Source organism: Fundulus heteroclitus, chromosome 7 (assembly GCF_011125445.2).
Source record: "Fundulus heteroclitus isolate FHET01 chromosome 7, MU-UCD_Fhet_4.1, whole genome shotgun sequence".
NCBI classification, from domain to species: domain Eukaryota; kingdom Metazoa; phylum Chordata; class Actinopteri; order Cyprinodontiformes; family Fundulidae; genus Fundulus; species Fundulus heteroclitus.
Genome location: NC_046367.1, coordinates 40299727 through 40317719, shown reverse-complemented (window position 1 = coordinate 40317719; position 17993 = coordinate 40299727). Strand labels below are relative to the sequence as shown.

Below are 17993 nucleotides of genomic sequence, written 5' to 3'. Positions count from 1 at the left end.
TTCATTTGCAAATGTTTTTCTAACATGTTTCTGACTTATTATTAGCATTTGGTTCCAATTCTTTTTTGTTTATCTTTAAAAGATTGTCTTAAGGTTCATTTTCTAGAGATAAGGATGGTATGCACTGAACTTATTCCCTAACGATTGTTTGTAGTGTCCCCATCAACATATTTACCTGACCCTGACGAGAAGATCAAGTCAAGCGAAGAACCCTACCCAATTGTTCAGCAGTTTGAGATTTCAGATCCCATTGCTAAAGCTTGCTGGTACAAAGACGGAACCCAGATATATCCTAAAAGAGAAGCTGGCAGCGAAGAGCACAGCCAAATCTTGCCCCTTGAGTCCCAATACTTGTCTGATGATGGCAAGTTTGGCTGTGATGCATCTGATGGTGTACAGTTAAAAGAGGACATGAAAGGTGTTGTCCTTCGTTGTACTTGCACATTTAAGACTCAAGAATTTAGTTACATACGTGAAGCTTTCACCCACCTCATTGTTTTCTCTTTGGCTTTGTCCAAACAGCAGAGCAGTGTCACTCGGGTGATGAGATTGGTGAGATAGCTGATGCATCAGCCCAATACTCTGTGGAAGTCAAAGGTGATTTGATCTTTCAAAATCAGTCATCCATGTTAACCCAGCCCATAAATGCCACTAACAGTAGTGGTGTATTTCACTGTTAGCTCAATCATCTGAGCCATCTGTAAATCTTTTTTTTTCCTTCACAAAATAGTTTTGTATCACACTTTCATCCCTGATATCAGGTCATATTACTGATATTTTTTGCTCTTAATCAAATATGTGGTTTTTGTGCATATCTGTAGCTGCTTTTTCTACTAACGTTGTGTTATGTTTGTCACTTCATTCTTCATTTTAACAATCATCTTTGCTTAGTACTTGCAGCTCTTAAAATCCATCTTTTGTCCCATTCATCTCAAGATCCTTCCATTCACATTGCTGCCCTGAACCTCTGCCCGTTGCAATGACAACGAAGTCTTCTCCTAAGAGAATTAAATAGTTTTCTTCTAGTTTAAAGGGATTAGTATTGATGACGTCAGGAGTCATTGTAAGGGGGACATGTTGTTTACTTTAAGACCAGTCCTGGTCGATCTTCTTGATTGTCTTTGCAATGGATTGTCCCATAACTTCATGCTAACCCCCACTGCTGTAAAGTATGTTGTGAGAAGAAATAATGAGAACTCCAACAACTGAAAACCTTTCTCTGTGTACATCACAATGCTTATAGCTACATCGCCAAGGCTCTCTTCTGACCAAGAAAGGAACAAGTCTACAGAAGAGCCTCACTCTGACCAAGATATCCAGATGTCCCCACAATGCAATTCTGGCATCTTCACTGGAAATGGGAGAGATGAAGTCAATGCTGAGTATATGCCAACCTCTCAGCCAACATTTAATTTTACGGCCGACTGCAGTACCATTAAATCCCACCTCAAGTTTGTACAAACTGAACATAACTCAGACGACTCTGTTCCGTCAACACAGATAAATCACTCTCAGAAGAAGCCAACTGAGCAACTAGAGAGAGGTAACCTCCGTAAGACATTAGACACCATGACGGAGAGTTCAAGCATCTTACAGGCTTCAACGGCTGAACCACAAAGGTTTCGTGCAGCCTTAGAGAATGGAACTCATCAGCAAGAAGAATGGTTTGAACCCTTAAAAAGTTCAAACGTAACACGAGAAGAGTCCTCAAAATCCATACGGACAACTACTGTCCAGTCAGAAGGGGATTATGGGTCAATTGAAATACCAGCTGCTCTTCCAGAAAAGCTTCCAGATTGTTCGCTGTCTGGAAGCGCCCTCTTTTCAAGGCCAAATAACTGTGTAACGACATCAATTGACCAGTCAGAGGATCTAAAGCTGGCCAGGGACTCATCAGTTGCACTCTCAGGGAATTTTTCAAATGCAACATCATCACATTTATGTGCAAATAATGAGATAGAATCTCTCCAATCTGAACATCTTAAGTCAACGACCTATGTCAAATTGGATAACCTTAATTATATAGGACAGACGATATCCAAACTTCCAGAGATGCTATGTCTGTTAGATAAGGGGGAAACTGTACAACAAGTGCATCATCAGAACATGGAGCCTACAGAAGACCAAACGGACCAATCAAACGACTGTGGTGAAATTTCTACCACTTACTTTCCAGACAATTATGATGCCAAGCAGACATCTGAGGCACAATCAGAGACGATTTATCTATCAAGAACACATGACAGCCCCTGGAGTGACAGTGTTACTGCTAATAAGGTGGCTGTTGAAGGTGATTTGAATGGTTGGCATTAAACCAAAAATAGATGGATACAATGTTGACATTGTGTATGCTGACGATTGCTTTTTGCAATCTCTGAAATTTTGAAAACTTTGCATTTACTCACCTGATTTTGTCTGTACTAAAACTTAAGTAGTTAACGCTAAACAGAGCTTGGGTGATCTAGAAGGAATTGTAGAAACAGGAAAAAAAAAACTCAAATGGCTAGCTATAGTCTAACCAAGGGACGTTTCAATGACTAATATCCAAGAACAGATTTATGACTTTTTTTTAACTTCAGGTTATTTTTGGCACGACTAATCTTGTTATGAACTCATGCTCTTCATCTATTTCAAGGATATTTTGTTATAGTTGTTAATAATGATGACACTTTTTCTTGATGTTACCCCAAGCATCGCCAACTGTGCCTGTGAGAATCACAACTCTTCGTGAGGCTGAGAGGAACAAGACTGTTGAAGTTGGTGAACCCATTGAGCTACGATGTGAGATATCAGATCCTTTTGCTCCAGTAACTTGGTATAAGGATGGAATAAAACTATGCGAAGCAGCTGGGCACAATATGGTCACAGAGGGCTGCCTAAGAACACTGGCTGTCCAATCAGCGATGCTGTCTCATGCAGGGATTTACAGCTGCAAGACCTCAGATGATTCAGTAGAGTTTTATGTGGATGTTAAAGGTGAACATTCCTTTATTATGTTTATAGAGTGTTGATAGCAAGGTTACATTTGCTTTCATGTTGAATCACACCAACCTAAAAGAGCAGTCTTATTCTGTACTAGCTACATTGTTTTATATTATTATAATAGATTAATAGGAAATAATAGAACTGTGCCAATATTTTTCAACTTTTACATGCCTATTGCCTGCCACTAAAATAATATCAATAATATTATGAACAATAAATAACTGCAACAGCAGGTGAATGGGTGGCTAAGAAAAATGTTTAAAAAAAATACTGAGCAAAATATTTTGGGGTCTATATCATAAATTACATCACATATCAGTAAAACCATTTAAACAGTATGTTGAAAGTTAAAAGATGTAGGTCATTAGATAATATCATGTAATTATTAAATAAATCATCAGAAAGTTACAAGCCAGTATTTTAATACTGCAATGCAAATTTTTTGATTGCAATGCAAATTGCAGTTGACAAATAAGATTGATTGATTGATTGATTGATTGATTGATTGATTGATTGATTGATTGATTGATTGATTGATTGATTGATTGATTGATTGATTGATTGATTGACCAATCCATTAATTTTTTTACTTGTTTATATTTATTATTTGATTTTTGTAGGTCGGATGTCACCAGACACCAAAAACTATGACGTTTATTGTCCAAGCTAATTTGCCTTTCTTGTTCCAAGTTGGGCATTTGATTAACATTAAATTAATTGCAAATCGCCGTACACATAGAAGGGATCCAGGGAGATGTTAGTTCCAGATACATAAAGTCAACCTTCATCTCCCACTGTTTATTTAAAGAGATATGGAACCAGAAATGTTAACATTATTTTATTTTATAAAGAAGGAAACAGTTAGAAGTAGCTCTGATGGATGAAGTGGTAGTTATGTGCTGTAAGAGGAACCAAAAGGTCACTGAGGACCCAGTTTTACAATACAAGCATGTTAAAGTCAGTTTGAGGTATTCAATTTCCTAAGAACATGATACTGATGTGATTTAATAAGCTTCTTTTTTTGAGATCAGGTTACAAAGGTTTCAGATCCTGAAGTGTCTTCCAGACATTCCTCTGCCCAAAGGGATACGTCAGCCTATAATGGAGGATCCCTGTGGGGGCATAATTTGAGCCTTCAGTGAGTTTCCCCCTGGACCTTCTTCCAACTGGACTTGCCTGCAAAACCTCAAAAAGGGAGGTGTCCAGGGAGTGTTCTAATCAGATCCGTTTTGTTTTGGAGGAGCCGAACTTTAAGCCTCCCAACCGGATAACAGCACTCCTCACAGTTTAGCAGCCTTATGAAGGAAGCTCTTTTCAGCCACAGGAATCTGGAATGTTGTTTTTTGGATGATGATCAATAAGTAATCATCTTAGTGGCAGGTTAGAACGTAGGTGAGCCAGATCATGAAGAGTTTTGTCTTTTGGCTCAGAATCTTCTTAACCATTGTAGACCAAAGCAATACCAAAATTGGTCCTTTGTCATCTTCCAAATTCTTCCAGAATCAAAGTGGGAAAATCAACAATGTTTTTGGTCCCATACCTACACAAGAGGCAGTCATGGTTGTGTAATTTCCCTCAGCTGATTCAGGAGTCCTCAGGAAAAAACAAGCCTTAAGAACCCCCTTATTTGGCTTCAAAGATTTCATCACCAGTGGCCCTCTGATTGTTGCTGCAACAAGTGCTATTGACTGTCTGGCTGTTGGTATTCTAGTACCTAGTAAACTTACAGAGCAATTTATATCCAAACATCAAGTCACCTAAGGGGATCTGATTAGGATGCCTTCCCTGTGCATCCATTTGAGGATTTTCTGGGCCTTTACTTTTGGTACTAAACAGTTGGGAATACCAGGAACAAGCTGGAAGGATTGATTATTTCATCTGGCCTGGGGAAGACAGCTAGGGAGTGTTGCAGGGTGGAGGGATGTCTGGACTTTCCTCTGGGACCTGTTACCTCCCTGGGAAGGCATTAAATAAACAGTGAAGTATAGAGTGGTGGATCTGGATACTACAACAACTCTGATGTGTTTAAATTTGTAAATTCGATAACAATTTAATGTTTCCTTATTTTGTGAATATTATGAAACTTAACACAACTGTCACAACAATTTATGAGATTATTAGTGGTAGCAAAATCATGAATTTGATCTAATCTACTAGAAATATATTGATGGTAAAGGTAACTCTTTTCATTCGATCATGACAGTACACCATACTGATTCATTTTATTCAACATTCATTCCCGTAGCTCCTCCTCTGACATTTGCGACTCTGTCTGAGGCTGACCAGAGGATGACAGTCCTAGCTGGCTCGCCAATTGCTCTACAATGCGAACTGTCAGACCCCTCTGGACAAGTCAGTTGGTACAAGGACGGAAAGAAGCTCCTAGCTCAAAGCGGAGTAGACATCCAGTCACAGGGAAATTTGAGGAGTCTGGTAGTGCCATCGGCTGAGCGAGCTCATACCGGTGTGTACCGGTGCGAGTCAAAGGATGATGACATCCAGTTTTCTGTGGAAGTAAAAGGTGATGCATCAAAAAAACAATAAACCTTCCGCCGCTTTTGGTGTCTTGCGAAGCACTAACACCGAGTGCTTTCGTTAACTGAGACTTATCGCTTAACATAAAATTGTTTTATCATTCTGCTTCTTTAATACACATAACTTCTACACAAAAAAAGGAAGATGGCCTCATTGTTTGGTGACTAAATCTCACCTCTGTTGCATCTGATTACAAATGTATTTCTGAACTAAATGCCCATGAAATCTTCACAAAAAAACGAATAATTCAGGTGTTTTGTTTTTCTTTAATTCTTTCTAAACGTGCCACTTCTAAACAGTTTCTGAGTATGAATGCCTGCTGTATTAAAGAGGTCGCGTTTCTTGTTTCTTATTCTTTGACATTACTAAACTCACATGTGGAAGAAACGACTAAGCAGAAAACAAGTTCTTATTTGCAACTTACCTCTAATCGCTGTTGTTCTAAAAGAACTGTGTGACGTTGGAGGCTACGATGTCACATAATACGGCCTTCTTGCTTTTTCCTCTTCTTGACATTCTTTTGTTTTGTTTTTTTTGTCTCTTGCTGTGACCGATGTTTGTTCTGTCAAATATGCTGTTTGAGCCATGATGGCCTTCCCATCAACTTAAGATGAAGTTGAATGTTTAAAAAATCCTTTAATTGCTTTAGAAAAAAACATTAAGGCAGTTAGTTGAGCATTTACTCTTTTCTTTTGCAAAATCCCTGAAACATGTAGGCCTACCTGTGAAGTTCACGAAGCTGGAGGAGAAGGACAGGAACAGGTCCATCGAAAAGGGCGACCCTCTGGTCCTTTGCTGCGAACTCTCTCATGACCCTTCGGCTCATGTCGACTGGTATAAGGACGGAATGAGGCTTGGGTCTTTGGACCGGGCAGAAATTAAGTCGGATGGTCTGACAAGGACCCTACTCATCCCATCAGCTGAAAGCATCCATGCTGGAATCTATCAATGTTCAACATCAGATGACAGCATTACCTTTAAAGTGGACATAAAAGGTATTTTTTAAATTATTTATCCTTGGTAACTTTAAAGGATGTGCTTGGAAAAACTGTTTGAAATGGTCTTGAGAAAGTGACTCGCTGGAAAGTGTGTTGTCTAATGAATTTATCTCTTATTTATACTTTTCTGATTCGTCTCTAATAGACCACTCGCCAAGGATCACGGCAACCCCACTGTCAGAAAAATATGCGAAGATTAGGGTTGGTGCTCCGATAATCCTGCAGTGTGAGGTGTCAGACACTGCTGCTCAGGTTTCCTGGTTTAAAAACGAGGAGGAGCTGTTCTCCAGAACAGGCCTTGACATGAAAAGAGACGGCAGTCTGAGGAAGTTAACAATTCACTCAGCCAAGCTCTCTGATTCTGGCCTCTACAGCTGCAGCCTCGCTGATGAGGCTGTGGCCTTTCACGTGGACGTTGAAGGTGATTTTCTTGAATTTGTTTCTGACGGATTTGCCATGACGCTATTCATTTTGCCTAGTTACTTCTTTGCACAAGTTGAAGCTGATCAATTCCATCAATAAATGAACATAGTCTGCAAACAGAATGTGTGTTAAATAGCCAAGCCTTAATGTGCAAAACAACACCAAAAAAACTATGTATCTGATAATATCCACAGCTCCTCCTGTGAGGTTTTCAAAACTGCCAGAGGTTGCAAGAAACAAATGTGTAGGAGCAGGCTGCCCAATTAAGCTGCAGTGTGAAGTCTCAGAGCCCGCTGCTGAAGTTCACTGGCAAAAAGATGGAGAACGGCTTCTGCCAACAAGTGAATATGAAATCCAAACAAGTGAAAAGCTGAGAGCGCTGCTGATTCAGTCAGCTGAAGTCAGGCACTCTGGGCTGTACAGCTGTGAGGCTGCAGATAACCGTATACAATTCAAGGTGGATGTTGCAGGTGATCTAAGTATTTTCAGCTTTGTGAGAAATACTAACTCTCAGTTCTTGCCAGGACATTAGGCCAAATGGAGTTACAACTCTTCTTAACATGCACTAATGATTAATAACCCATGTTAAGAACAAAATAAAGGTTGGAACTGATTTCAGTCTAGCTTTGAGCACGATGAAGTATTTAAAGATGCAGAGGTTTGTTGCTCAGTCTGATCATTGTTCCCAAAAATGAAAACTGCTTGAATGTTATTTCAAGGCAGCTGACTAAAAAAGTTAGAATTCTGTTGTATTTTTTTCTTTTGAAATTGTTTCTACTAGTAAAAAGGATAAGCCCCAATAAGTGATGCTTCAATCTGAACATACAGCTGTAAGACCAGAAAGCTGAGTTAATTTGCAAGGAGCTGGGGTATTTAGAGGGAACACAGATGTGTCTATATATTTCTGCAGATACTGTGGTTTGGTCATGACCTTCAGAGTGCAGGGGAGTGGTTTTGTGGTTGAAGGTGAAATGGCCAGGTTGGGTCAGCTCCTCTATATCTGAAGCGATGATTTTCAACTGGGACGAGGATTGTTCCCTCCAGGCCAGGAGTGTGACTCTCTCTCAGGTGGAGGAGTTTAGATTTCCTGGTATTTTCTTCATGAATGATGTTGCTGTGCAGTGAGAGTTGGACCTCTGGGTTGGAGCAACATTAATGCGGACACGGCTCTGGTCTGCTGTGGGCGAAGACATTAAGCAAAGCTAAGTTTCAACCTCACTCATGGTTGTCAGGTACGGATCATGACAATTGAATACAAGTGACTGAAGTTAAGTTTCCTTTGCTGGGCTGCGGAGCTTGCCCTTAGGGGTACAAGGCAGGGTTCTGTCACCTAAAGGGAATATGAGTGTTGAGGTACTCCGCTGTATCGGATGGAGTAAACCGTGGAGAGGACTGCATCTGCTCAGGATGACTCCTGGGCGTCTCTTTTGGAGATTTTCTGAGCATATTCCATTCATAGGCATTTCTCTGGCACGCTCAGTAGTGCCATGGAGATACAAATATCCTCCAGGAACTTTATATCTCTTCTGGTCAAGAAACCGTTTTGGGATTGGTTCCAACATCACCCAACTGGATGGCCTGCATTCTATAGGAACACCCGGCTTCATGCAAACCCAGAATGCAAACCCTGTCAAATCTGTGCAATGCCGTCTAGAGCATCAAAGACATTTTCTATGTCTATTGACCTTCATGTCACTGTTTTTGCTGACTGTCAGTTACTGGTAACTACCGGTGGCCATGTGCTGGTGAAGATTCTCAGTCATTTAGATCATGGTCATTCCAAAAAAAGTAAAAAACAAAGCAACTGGACTTGTTTTCCGTAGTAGAAGACGTTTCGCTTCCTCTCCCGGAAGCTTTCTCAACTCAAAAAGTCCTGTTTCGATTGAATTTGCATGTTATCTAAGCCATTGCAAGGCCTTTGTTGGGCAATGGTATAAAGCTTGTTACTCCACATTACTCCAGACTTTTTGAGTTGAGAAAGCTTCCGGGAGAGGAAGCGAAACGTCTTCTACTACGGAAAACAAGTCTAGTTGCTTTGTTTTTTACTTTTTTTGGAAAACCGGTGGCCCTGTTTCCAGTATCATCCCACCACTTATAGCGCCCTGGAGCCTGTTCTAGACATGCCAGCTCCTTGCACTTTGAACAAGTTTTGTGGATATTCCTTCAGGAATGGTAAATCTGGGCACTTTACTCAATGCTTATTGTTTTGGTTGGTAGTTGATTAAATGTAAAAGGTGAATGATATGGGGAGAGAAAAGTCTGGCTCTTCAGCTGTCCTCGGATAGACCACTTGAAAATTGTAAATCAAAAATGGATAAACAGTTCCTTCCGAATGTGAGTTTGAACTTGTTGCTCTTGTTTTGAAAGAAAAAAAACTCTTTAATTTTCAGGGCGACATTTTTGATTTCCTGCATAGTAAAAACCTCCTGCAGTGCAAATGTTTAACCATTGGTTTGGTAAAAGTCAAATGTTGGGTGAATGTAAAGGTTCTGCTGTCGGTGTAGGGGATAAAAATTTTTTGTTCAAATTAAAGACTGCTGTTGCTAAAAGAAGTTAATTACATTCACATTTTACTGTCATATGTGGAAAACTGCTTTTAGACGATTGTCCTGCCCTTGACTACAGTGACAGTTGTTCATGTGGCCCTTTGGATTTGGGGCTTTTAGGATAATTATGTTTTAGTTTATGTTTCCAGTTACTTCGTGTCATCCACATTTGGCATTGTATGTAGTGCAGATTCAGTGACTTTAGTTTTTACCACTGTGATTACCTAGTAAATCTGCTGTCTGCCAGGTAGACAAGAGAAAGCTACATACCAACAAGTTTCTGAGAAGGAATTATTAACATTGGGCAATGTTGAAATAACACTTTCACTCTCTGACTTCTTACAAACCTTGTTCTCCTTGTCTTCTGATGCGTTTTACCCTTGGCCAAATAAACCCTATACGATACTTGGCCCGATAATGCACCTCAATTCTGTTTGCTATCTGGTTATTTCTCAATGGAATGAAAGTCCAATAGCATGGGTTTGATTCTCAGCTGTTCCAGAGGCTGAGAGGAGCACATCTGTTAAGGCAGGCAACCTGGTCAAAGTGCATTGTGAGATCTCAGACGATGCTGTCCAGACCTGCTGGTATGAGGACGGGATAGCACTCTTGCCACAATCGAATTTAGAGGTCCAATCAGACCCCGATAAGGGAACACGGGTGACGGAGTCGGACCCGTCGTCAGATTCTGAGGTCTATGAAAGTAAAGCTGATGACGATGATAACGATTTCAAGGTGAAAGGTGATATGCTAAGCTTTTTCTTGGCAAGTTATTTTCACTCTTCGGCTGTCTACACCTTCATGGCCTTTAATATAAAAGAAAGCAAATCATGATCATCTTCATATACACTGTAACAGTTTTTTTTCTTCTGAATGCTCTGGCGTCATTAAAGCTCTTAGGAAAAGAGTCCATGACCTTTTGGCCATTTAACCCCTCTTTTTTTACATCAATGCATTGCTTTAAAATGTGTTCAGTTTGCTTTAGAGGAAGATTAACACTCACTGATCAATACACTGTGTTATGAGCTGTTACACAGCAGGTCTTTAAATCAGCATGTTCAAGCTGTGTTAAGCTGGATTCATAGCAGTTGCATGTAAAAGAGAAACTATAGAATTTCACCTTCAAACAATAACTCACACCGCATATGTCCTGTTTTTTACAGCGCCACCAGTAACATTTGCCGAAGTCCCAGAGAAGGACCTTTTCCGTAGTGCTGTGGAACAGGAGCAGCTTGTTCTGTCGTGTGAAGTGTCAAGGGCTGACGGTGTTGTCCAGTGGTACAAAGATGGGACTGAAATACAACCAAGCAATAATGTTGTAATGGAAGCGGAGGGAGCCGAGAGAAATCTGATAATAAATTCAGCCCAACTGTCTGACACCGGCACGTACACGTGCCGTACGGGAGATAATATTTTAATATTCAAGGTCAACATAAGAGGTAACAAATGACATTGTCAGAAAAAGTGTGTTCCATTTTATTCTAGGGCAGAACACATAAACAATGACACCTTTATATCTTCTCTACATCCAAAGAGCCTCCTGTGATGATCGTCTACCCCAAGGAAGATGTCCACCTTGACCGTCATGTACCTGAGGAAATAATTCTCAGCTGTGAACTTTCTCGCCCCAACGGTGTTGTTGGCTGGTTCAAGGATGGCCAAAAGCTGCAAGAGAGTGAGAACATCAAGCTGAAGTCAGAAGGACCTTACAGAAGACTGAAGATCCTTTCTAGCAGAGTCGAAGACTCCGGGGAATACGTTTGTGACACAGCTGACGACTCGATATTCTTTCATCTTAACATCACGGGTAAATTCTTTGACTATGTACAGTTAGCAGCAGGGATGGTTGTTTCAAATTTCAGGTTGAAATGGAGCGCCATGTGGCAGAGAAGTGGAGCGTGTACCTGTTATTCCTCGATGCAGCCATCCTAATGCCCAGTTGATCTTCTATGGTTAACAACCAATTTTATTTTTATTCATTGATAATATACTTGCATAATTAACTTTTATTTATTAACATTTGGCTTTGGTAAGAGCTGGAGTCATAAAATTCCCTGTTGCTGCTTGTGTTTCCTATTGCTCGGCATCTCAGCCATTTGAGAGTCACGTACTGAACTGGAATTATACCAGTACCTTATTTTATTTAAATACTGCAGAGCACACAGTGCTTAGGATAATTCAGAGTTAATTTAAAAAAAAATGCACATACCCTGTCTGTCTCCATATACATTTCCAGAACCTCCGGTGCAAATTATATCGCCAAGTCAGTCCCAAATGGAGCTGTGTCAGCAGACCTCTGAGCGGATGGTACTGAGCTGTGAGATCTCACGGCCCAACGCAGTGGTACGGTGGTACCGAGACGGACTCGAGGTGGAGGAAAGTGAGAATCTTATACTAGAAGTGGACGGTGTCTACAGAAGACTCATTATACCCGAGACAACCGTCAAAGATTCTGCGGAATACGTTTGTGACACAGGAGATGATTCTGTGACATTTTTTGTGAACATAGCAGGTAAAGAAACGGCAAAGATCATCCTAGCGCATAGCTAGTATTAGTACCTTTCATCTTGCAGAAATGACCTGTTGTTTTTTTTTTATGCACAGAACCTCCAGTACGGTTTGTGCGCCCACGGAAGATGGCGAGCAAGGTGGAGAGAGTGGTTGGTGAGACTCTGGTTCTAGACTGCGAGGTTTCACGATCAAATGCTGAAGTGACCTGGAAGAAGAATGGAGAAGAGGTGGAGGACTCCAGAAAAGTCACAATCCTTGAAGATGGCATCACACGTCAGTTGACTATTCATTCAGTAACAGCGGAGGACGCCGGGCAGTATGTCTGTGACGCAAAAGATGATGTCATGGATTTCAACGTAAAAGTGCAAGGTGGGTAATGTTTCCGTTTCATTGTAGCAAAGTAATTAAAACCGTTTCCACTAAACATTCTCCACTTTTGTTCAAGAGACCCTATATAATAAATAAAATATAAACTCCATTTTTAAAGACGTTTTTAAAAGCCTAAGAAATAATAGATCAATTGATTTGTTTCATTTACAGAGCTGCCGGTCAAAATTCTGGGAAAAACAGACGCAAAGGCAGAAAAACAGTTTCTAGCTTCAGACGATATTATTCTAGTGTGTGAACTCTCGAAAGCCAATGCATCGGTCTGCTGGTACAAAGATGGTCAGCTTATTGATGACACCAGGAGATACTGTTGTGAAGAGCAAGACGTTTTCCGGTCCCTGGTTGTCCTAAATGCTGCACTCGAAGATTCAGGAGAGTATACCTGCGATGCAGGAGATGACAAGATGTCTTTTAACATCACTGTGAAAGGTAATCATACCAGCAGTCATCACCAAATAGATGCCGTACTTTTTTTCTAAACAGTAATTAACTCTTATTTTCAGAACCTCCTGTGCAGATTATTGGAAACTCAGGACACCCAGAGCATCACGTGATGGTAGCAGGAGATGATCTTATCCTGGAGTGTGAAGTGTCCAGACCGAACGCAGCAGTCGAGTGGATACGAAATGGCCAGATACTCAAACCAAGCGATCGGATAAATATTGACAGCTATGATGTTGTGAGGAAGCTTGTCCTCTCTGGACTTCAGGCCTCAGACTCAGGAGAATACGTCTGTGATGCCACCGATGACAAGTTAGTCACAGTTGTGGAAGTGCAAGGTAAGACTAAGATGATTGTGAAACAAACACTTCTTGAAAAAACAGAAATGAACCAGGTTAACCACCCAGATGAAGAGAGTATCACATCTATATATTGTTTCATGCATATAAAAATGCAATAAAAATCCCATCTCTGTCTATTAAGACATCATTTTTTTTCTAATCAACTCAAAACTTTTGCAAAGGTTTCCTGAGCCTTTAAACGGTCTCTCGCTCTGGGTCAGTAGACGACACCATCATGGGGAAGTCAGCTGGTTGTTCACAGAGTTCTGGATCCAAGCGTATTGACAGAAAATTAAGTGTAAGGAAAACGTGTTGCAGGAATATATGCAACAGGAAGAACAGCAGCCAGGAGAGGATTGTCAAGAGAAATCCATGCAAGAAGTTGGGGGAGCTTCACAAGGAGTTGACTGAGGCTGGAGTTGGTGCATCAAGACCTACCACGCACAGACGGATCCTTCACACGGACTACAAGCATCTTACCCGGGCTACTGAGAAAAGGAGCTGGACTGTTGCTTAATGGTCCAAAGTCCTGTCTCCAGATGAAAGTAAAGTCTGCATTTTATTTGGAAATCAAGGTCCCAGATTCTGGAGGAAGAGTGGAAAGGCAGAGAATCTGCTTATCTTAAAGTCCGGAGTGAAGTTTTCACAGTCAGTGATGGTTTGGGGTGCCATGTCATCTCCTGTTGTTGGTCCACTGGGTTTTTTTGAAGTCCACAGTCAATGCAGCCATCTACCAGGAATTTCTTGGCCACGCACTTCATGCTTCCCTCTGCTGACAAGCTGTATGGAGATGCTGGTTTTATTTTCCAGCTGGACTTGGCACCTGCCCACACTGCCAACGGTACCAAAAGCTGCTCCAATGACCATGGTGGTACTGTCCTTGATCGGTCAGCACACTCCCCTGACTTCAACTTCTTAGAAAATATCTGGGCTGTTGTCAAGAGTAAGATGAGAGACACCAGAGGCAACAAGGCAGATAATCTGAAGGCAACAATCTGGGCTTCCAGAACATCTCAGCAGAACCACAGGCTGATGGCCTCTATGCCACGGTGCACTGATGCAGTAGTTCATGAGGAGAGGCCCAACAGAGTATGGAGTGAAGAGAAATGCAAACACTTTTCACAAGCTTGACATTTGTGTTTAAAACATTCTATTTTGATTGCTCTAATGTGATAGTCATGTCACACATAATAAATTAAAACAAATAAAAGCTTGAAATATTTTTTACTCTGTGTGTAATTAATCTCTATTGAATAACAGTTTCACTTCACTTATAAATATGCTATGTTAACATAGCATATTTATTTTATATATATATATATATATATATATATATATATATATATATATATATATATATATATATATATGTGTGTGTGTGTGTGTGTGTGTGTTTGTGTGTGTGTGTGTGTGTTCATTATGATTTTCTTTCCACCTCCAGCTAATAATAAACACAGTTTTAAAGATTAAAATATTTTATCAGGCCAATAGAAAAGCAAAATTTTTCATGCAGACATTTGGGCTTAATGGAAAACATGTTTGATACTGGCTTAAAGGTTGTTAGGTTTTTTTGAAACTCTGACAGACAAGCATCTTAGAAATGCATATTATAATTCATGGAATAGTAAAAGTTTATGTGTTGTGTGTTTTTCTATCTTAAATTGAAACTTGAAACATCAAATTGTTGACAAAACGTATTTTTTCTCCTCAGACCCCCCAGCGAAGTTTCTTAATAAAAAAGCAGAGAACAACATCTCGGCTTGTGAAAATGAGAGCGTCACACTGTGTGCCATTGTGAGCGATGAAAGAGCTAATGTTCGTTGGCTGAAAGATGGCCAGCTGTTGAATAAAGACAACATTCATATCTCCAATGAGGGTAAAACTCATAAGCTCACCATTAATCCTCTGCAGCTGTCAGATTCTGGAGAATATGTCTGTGACGTGAGCACGGACGAAATGCATTTCACTCTTTTAGTCCAAGGTAAGAACAGGCTGTGCTGTGACTTTTATTCTCAAGCAGGGAATCCCTTGCTAGTTAGAAACGTACATTTTTACAATGTGTGATTCTTTATTTCCAGAAATGAAGGTGAAATTCACTAAACGTCTAGAGAGTGTGGTTTCTCAGAAAGGTAAAATTCTTACAATGCAATGTGAGGTCAACAAGCCCAAAGGAGACGTCCAGTGGCTCAAAGACGGCAAAGAGATAACGGCCAGTCGCCGCTGCACCATACGGGCACAGGGCAGAGAGCGGAGCTTGACCATCCACCACCTAGTGGACGAAGATGCTGGAGAGTACGTCTGTGAATCCACAGACGACCGAACAGTAGCCACGGTCAAGGTCGAAAGTAAGTCAACTTCATTTGCCAAACTCTGGAAGAGGAAGATATTAAAGTTATTTCCTAACAGATTCTGACTGAACGTGCCGACTTTCAGGCCCCCGTGTTGTCGAGTTCATTGCGGAGCTTCGTAACATCACCATCTGCGAAGGGGAAGATGCCGTTTTCAAGTGCATGGTCTCACCAGCCGACACCAAGTTGCTTTGGCGCTTGAACGGCAAGAAGGTGGCTCTGAACGAGCGCACGGTCATTTCCTGCAACGGACTGTGCCACATGCTCTGCATCAGCAACTGCCTGGTCTCAGATGGCGGCAGGGTGACAGCTGATGCAGAGGGGGTGGTGTCAGAAGCAGAGCTGCAGGTCCAAGGTGAGTTCTCTGTGTCTGACAAACACAACCGTCTCCTCAAACCTTTGCTTTTTCTCCTCGTATAAACTCCTCTGGCCCGTAGTGAGCAAACACGTTAGTCACAAATTATACAGTGGTGCACAATTTTGAAATCACAACTCGTTAGTTTTTCCTTCTTAGCACCCCGACCTGGTATTGTGATCGTCTGCAGTGGTCTTATTGACTATTTCTTTCTTTTTTTATTTCATGAAAGCCTTTTTATTTTGGCTTTCTATTTTTGCAGGTTTTCCCTCAGCTTTTGAACCTGACTGTGACGGTATATTGTGAAGCATGTGCTTAAAGCAACCAGAAACATTATTACGAGAGAAAAAAGCTCTATCCAGCAGGTGGCTAGCATCTGAAAGTCATTTATTTAAGAAAAAATGGGAAAAATCCAACATAGGCCTGAAACTAGGCCTGGAAGATGCATTTTAGTTCAGCTCATTTTCTACTGTGATTTTTCAGCTAGAATCTCATAAAATACTTGGGATGTAACAATAAATTCAGCTTGTGAGACAATAGATTGTACACTGGGTCCAAGAAACTATCTAAGAATGGCGGTTATTTTAATGGTTTTGACGACTGTATAGAGAATATTTCAGTCCAGCTTTAATTTCTCCAAATACATCAGCTTCCAACAAGAAGCTGAACTTTTAAATCCAATACCTTCATGTTATCTTTCTATAGTTGGTATAACTGTCCATAACTTTATGTGATTAATTTTGTCTTAATCCTAAAAAAAGCAATTGACGGAGGAGTTGCTGTGACTAACCACATCTAATTACTTTTTTTCATCCAGTTGATTTTACTGCTGGCTCTGAACTAAGATGTTTTCTCTTCTAGATGGAACTACTGCTGCCATTAACTCCTTATTTTTCTTTAACACAAAAAGTACCCCTGGATATAATATTCTGCTGTGTTCTTAAACACCCAGGCGGTCGTAGCAGATATCCACCAGAATTGAGCCAGGTTCTGCTTGAGATTTCTTCCTGTTAAAGGGGAGCTCATTCTATCATACAAAAGTAATAGTAATATAGTAATATAGTAATAGTAATACCCACATGAGAGGAGGATTGCTGCAGATACAAAGGATTGTCAATGATCATTGCATGCTTGTTCATTAGGAGGGATTGCTGCAAAGTTAACAAGTAGATACAACAGACTGTCAATGGCTATTGCACGCTTGTTCATTAGGAGGGATTGCGGTAAAGTCAGTCTCTTGATGCAATCTGCTGGGTCTCCTTGGATATCAGACATTTTACCAACTGTCAAAATATACTGAGCTTTACTGCCTTTATTATAACTACTCACACGACTAAAGCTGTCTACGTGGCAGATTGACTATATCCATCAGAGGACTCTGTGTTGTCTTTTAAAAGCCAGTTAAAACATATATTTTAAATCTGCTTTTTATTAATTTCTCTGGTTGTTTTATGCATTGTTGGCTCTCTATATTTCTGAATATAAATTGATTTGAATCAGCTCAATAAACATAACCTAAATTTAACTTGAAAAGATTAGAACGACTTCTGCCTCACAACAATAAATGATTATTTAAAAAAAAAAAGTATTTACTGCACTCATGGATTCTTGAAATAACAAGGGGCTGCTGTCTTGTAATTCTATTCTTTCTAAAGAGCAACAGGCGCTGTTCACAAAGAAAATGACAGCAGTTGTAGCTGAGGAGTACAGCGAGGCAACTCTGGAGGTGGAGGTGAGTCTAGAGGCAGCAGAGGTGCAGTGGATGAGGCAAGGGGTCCTGATCCATCCCGGCGCCAAGTACACCCTGAAACACAAGGGCCCAAAGCACACGCTCACCATTCACAAGGTGGCCCTATCCGACCGAGGCACCTACAGCTGCGAAACCCTCCACGACCGCACGCAGGCCCAGCTCGCCGTGGAGCGTGAGTGTCCGCGCGTTCTCACCATGCCCTGTTGTTGTTTGTTTACCGCCGTTACTGTCCTCTCCCCATTGGTGACGCCCGCCGTCCCGGCTTCTTGTGAGGGCAAACCTGAGTTAACTGCGTAGGAGTAATTTGAGTTTACTGGGCACGGAGGCGGTGTGGACTGGGGATGTGATGGTAACCAACAGGTGATATCATAAC

At 40.9% G+C, this 17993-nt stretch overlaps 1 protein-coding gene across 21 annotated transcripts in view; it reads left to right on the top strand.

The window, feature by feature from the left end:
- LOC105938020 (obscurin-like protein 1) overlaps positions 1 to 17993 on the top strand; it is a 53041-nt gene that overhangs the window by 17648 nt on the left and 17400 nt on the right. For 4 of the 21 annotated variants that reach the window (XM_021325058.2, XM_021325059.2, XM_036139625.1 and 1 more), the window contains exons 12-30: positions 155 to 418; positions 523 to 597; positions 1244 to 2290; positions 2692 to 2976; positions 5231 to 5506; positions 6237 to 6515; positions 6664 to 6939; positions 7136 to 7411; positions 9981 to 10229; positions 10651 to 10926; positions 11022 to 11294; positions 11724 to 11999; positions 12092 to 12367; positions 12539 to 12814; positions 12889 to 13164; positions 14879 to 15148; positions 15246 to 15512; positions 15601 to 15870; positions 17526 to 17792. In XM_021325058.2, coding sequence (XP_021180733.2) covers positions 155 to 418; positions 523 to 597; positions 1244 to 2290; positions 2692 to 2976; positions 5231 to 5506; positions 6237 to 6515; positions 6664 to 6939; positions 7136 to 7411; positions 9981 to 10229; positions 10651 to 10926; positions 11022 to 11294; positions 11724 to 11999; positions 12092 to 12367; positions 12539 to 12814; positions 12889 to 13164; positions 14879 to 15148; positions 15246 to 15512; positions 15601 to 15870; positions 17526 to 17792 — 5754 coding nt within the window. The remainder of the gene's footprint in view (positions 1 to 154; positions 419 to 522; positions 598 to 1243; positions 2291 to 2691; positions 2977 to 5230; positions 5507 to 6236; positions 6516 to 6663; positions 6940 to 7135; positions 7412 to 9980; positions 10230 to 10650; positions 10927 to 11021; positions 11295 to 11723; positions 12000 to 12091; positions 12368 to 12538; positions 12815 to 12888; positions 13165 to 14878; positions 15149 to 15245; positions 15513 to 15600; positions 15871 to 17525; positions 17793 to 17993) is intronic. The other 17 variants (XM_021325070.2, XM_021325072.2, XM_021325071.2 and 14 more) reach the window with 13 other exon arrangements.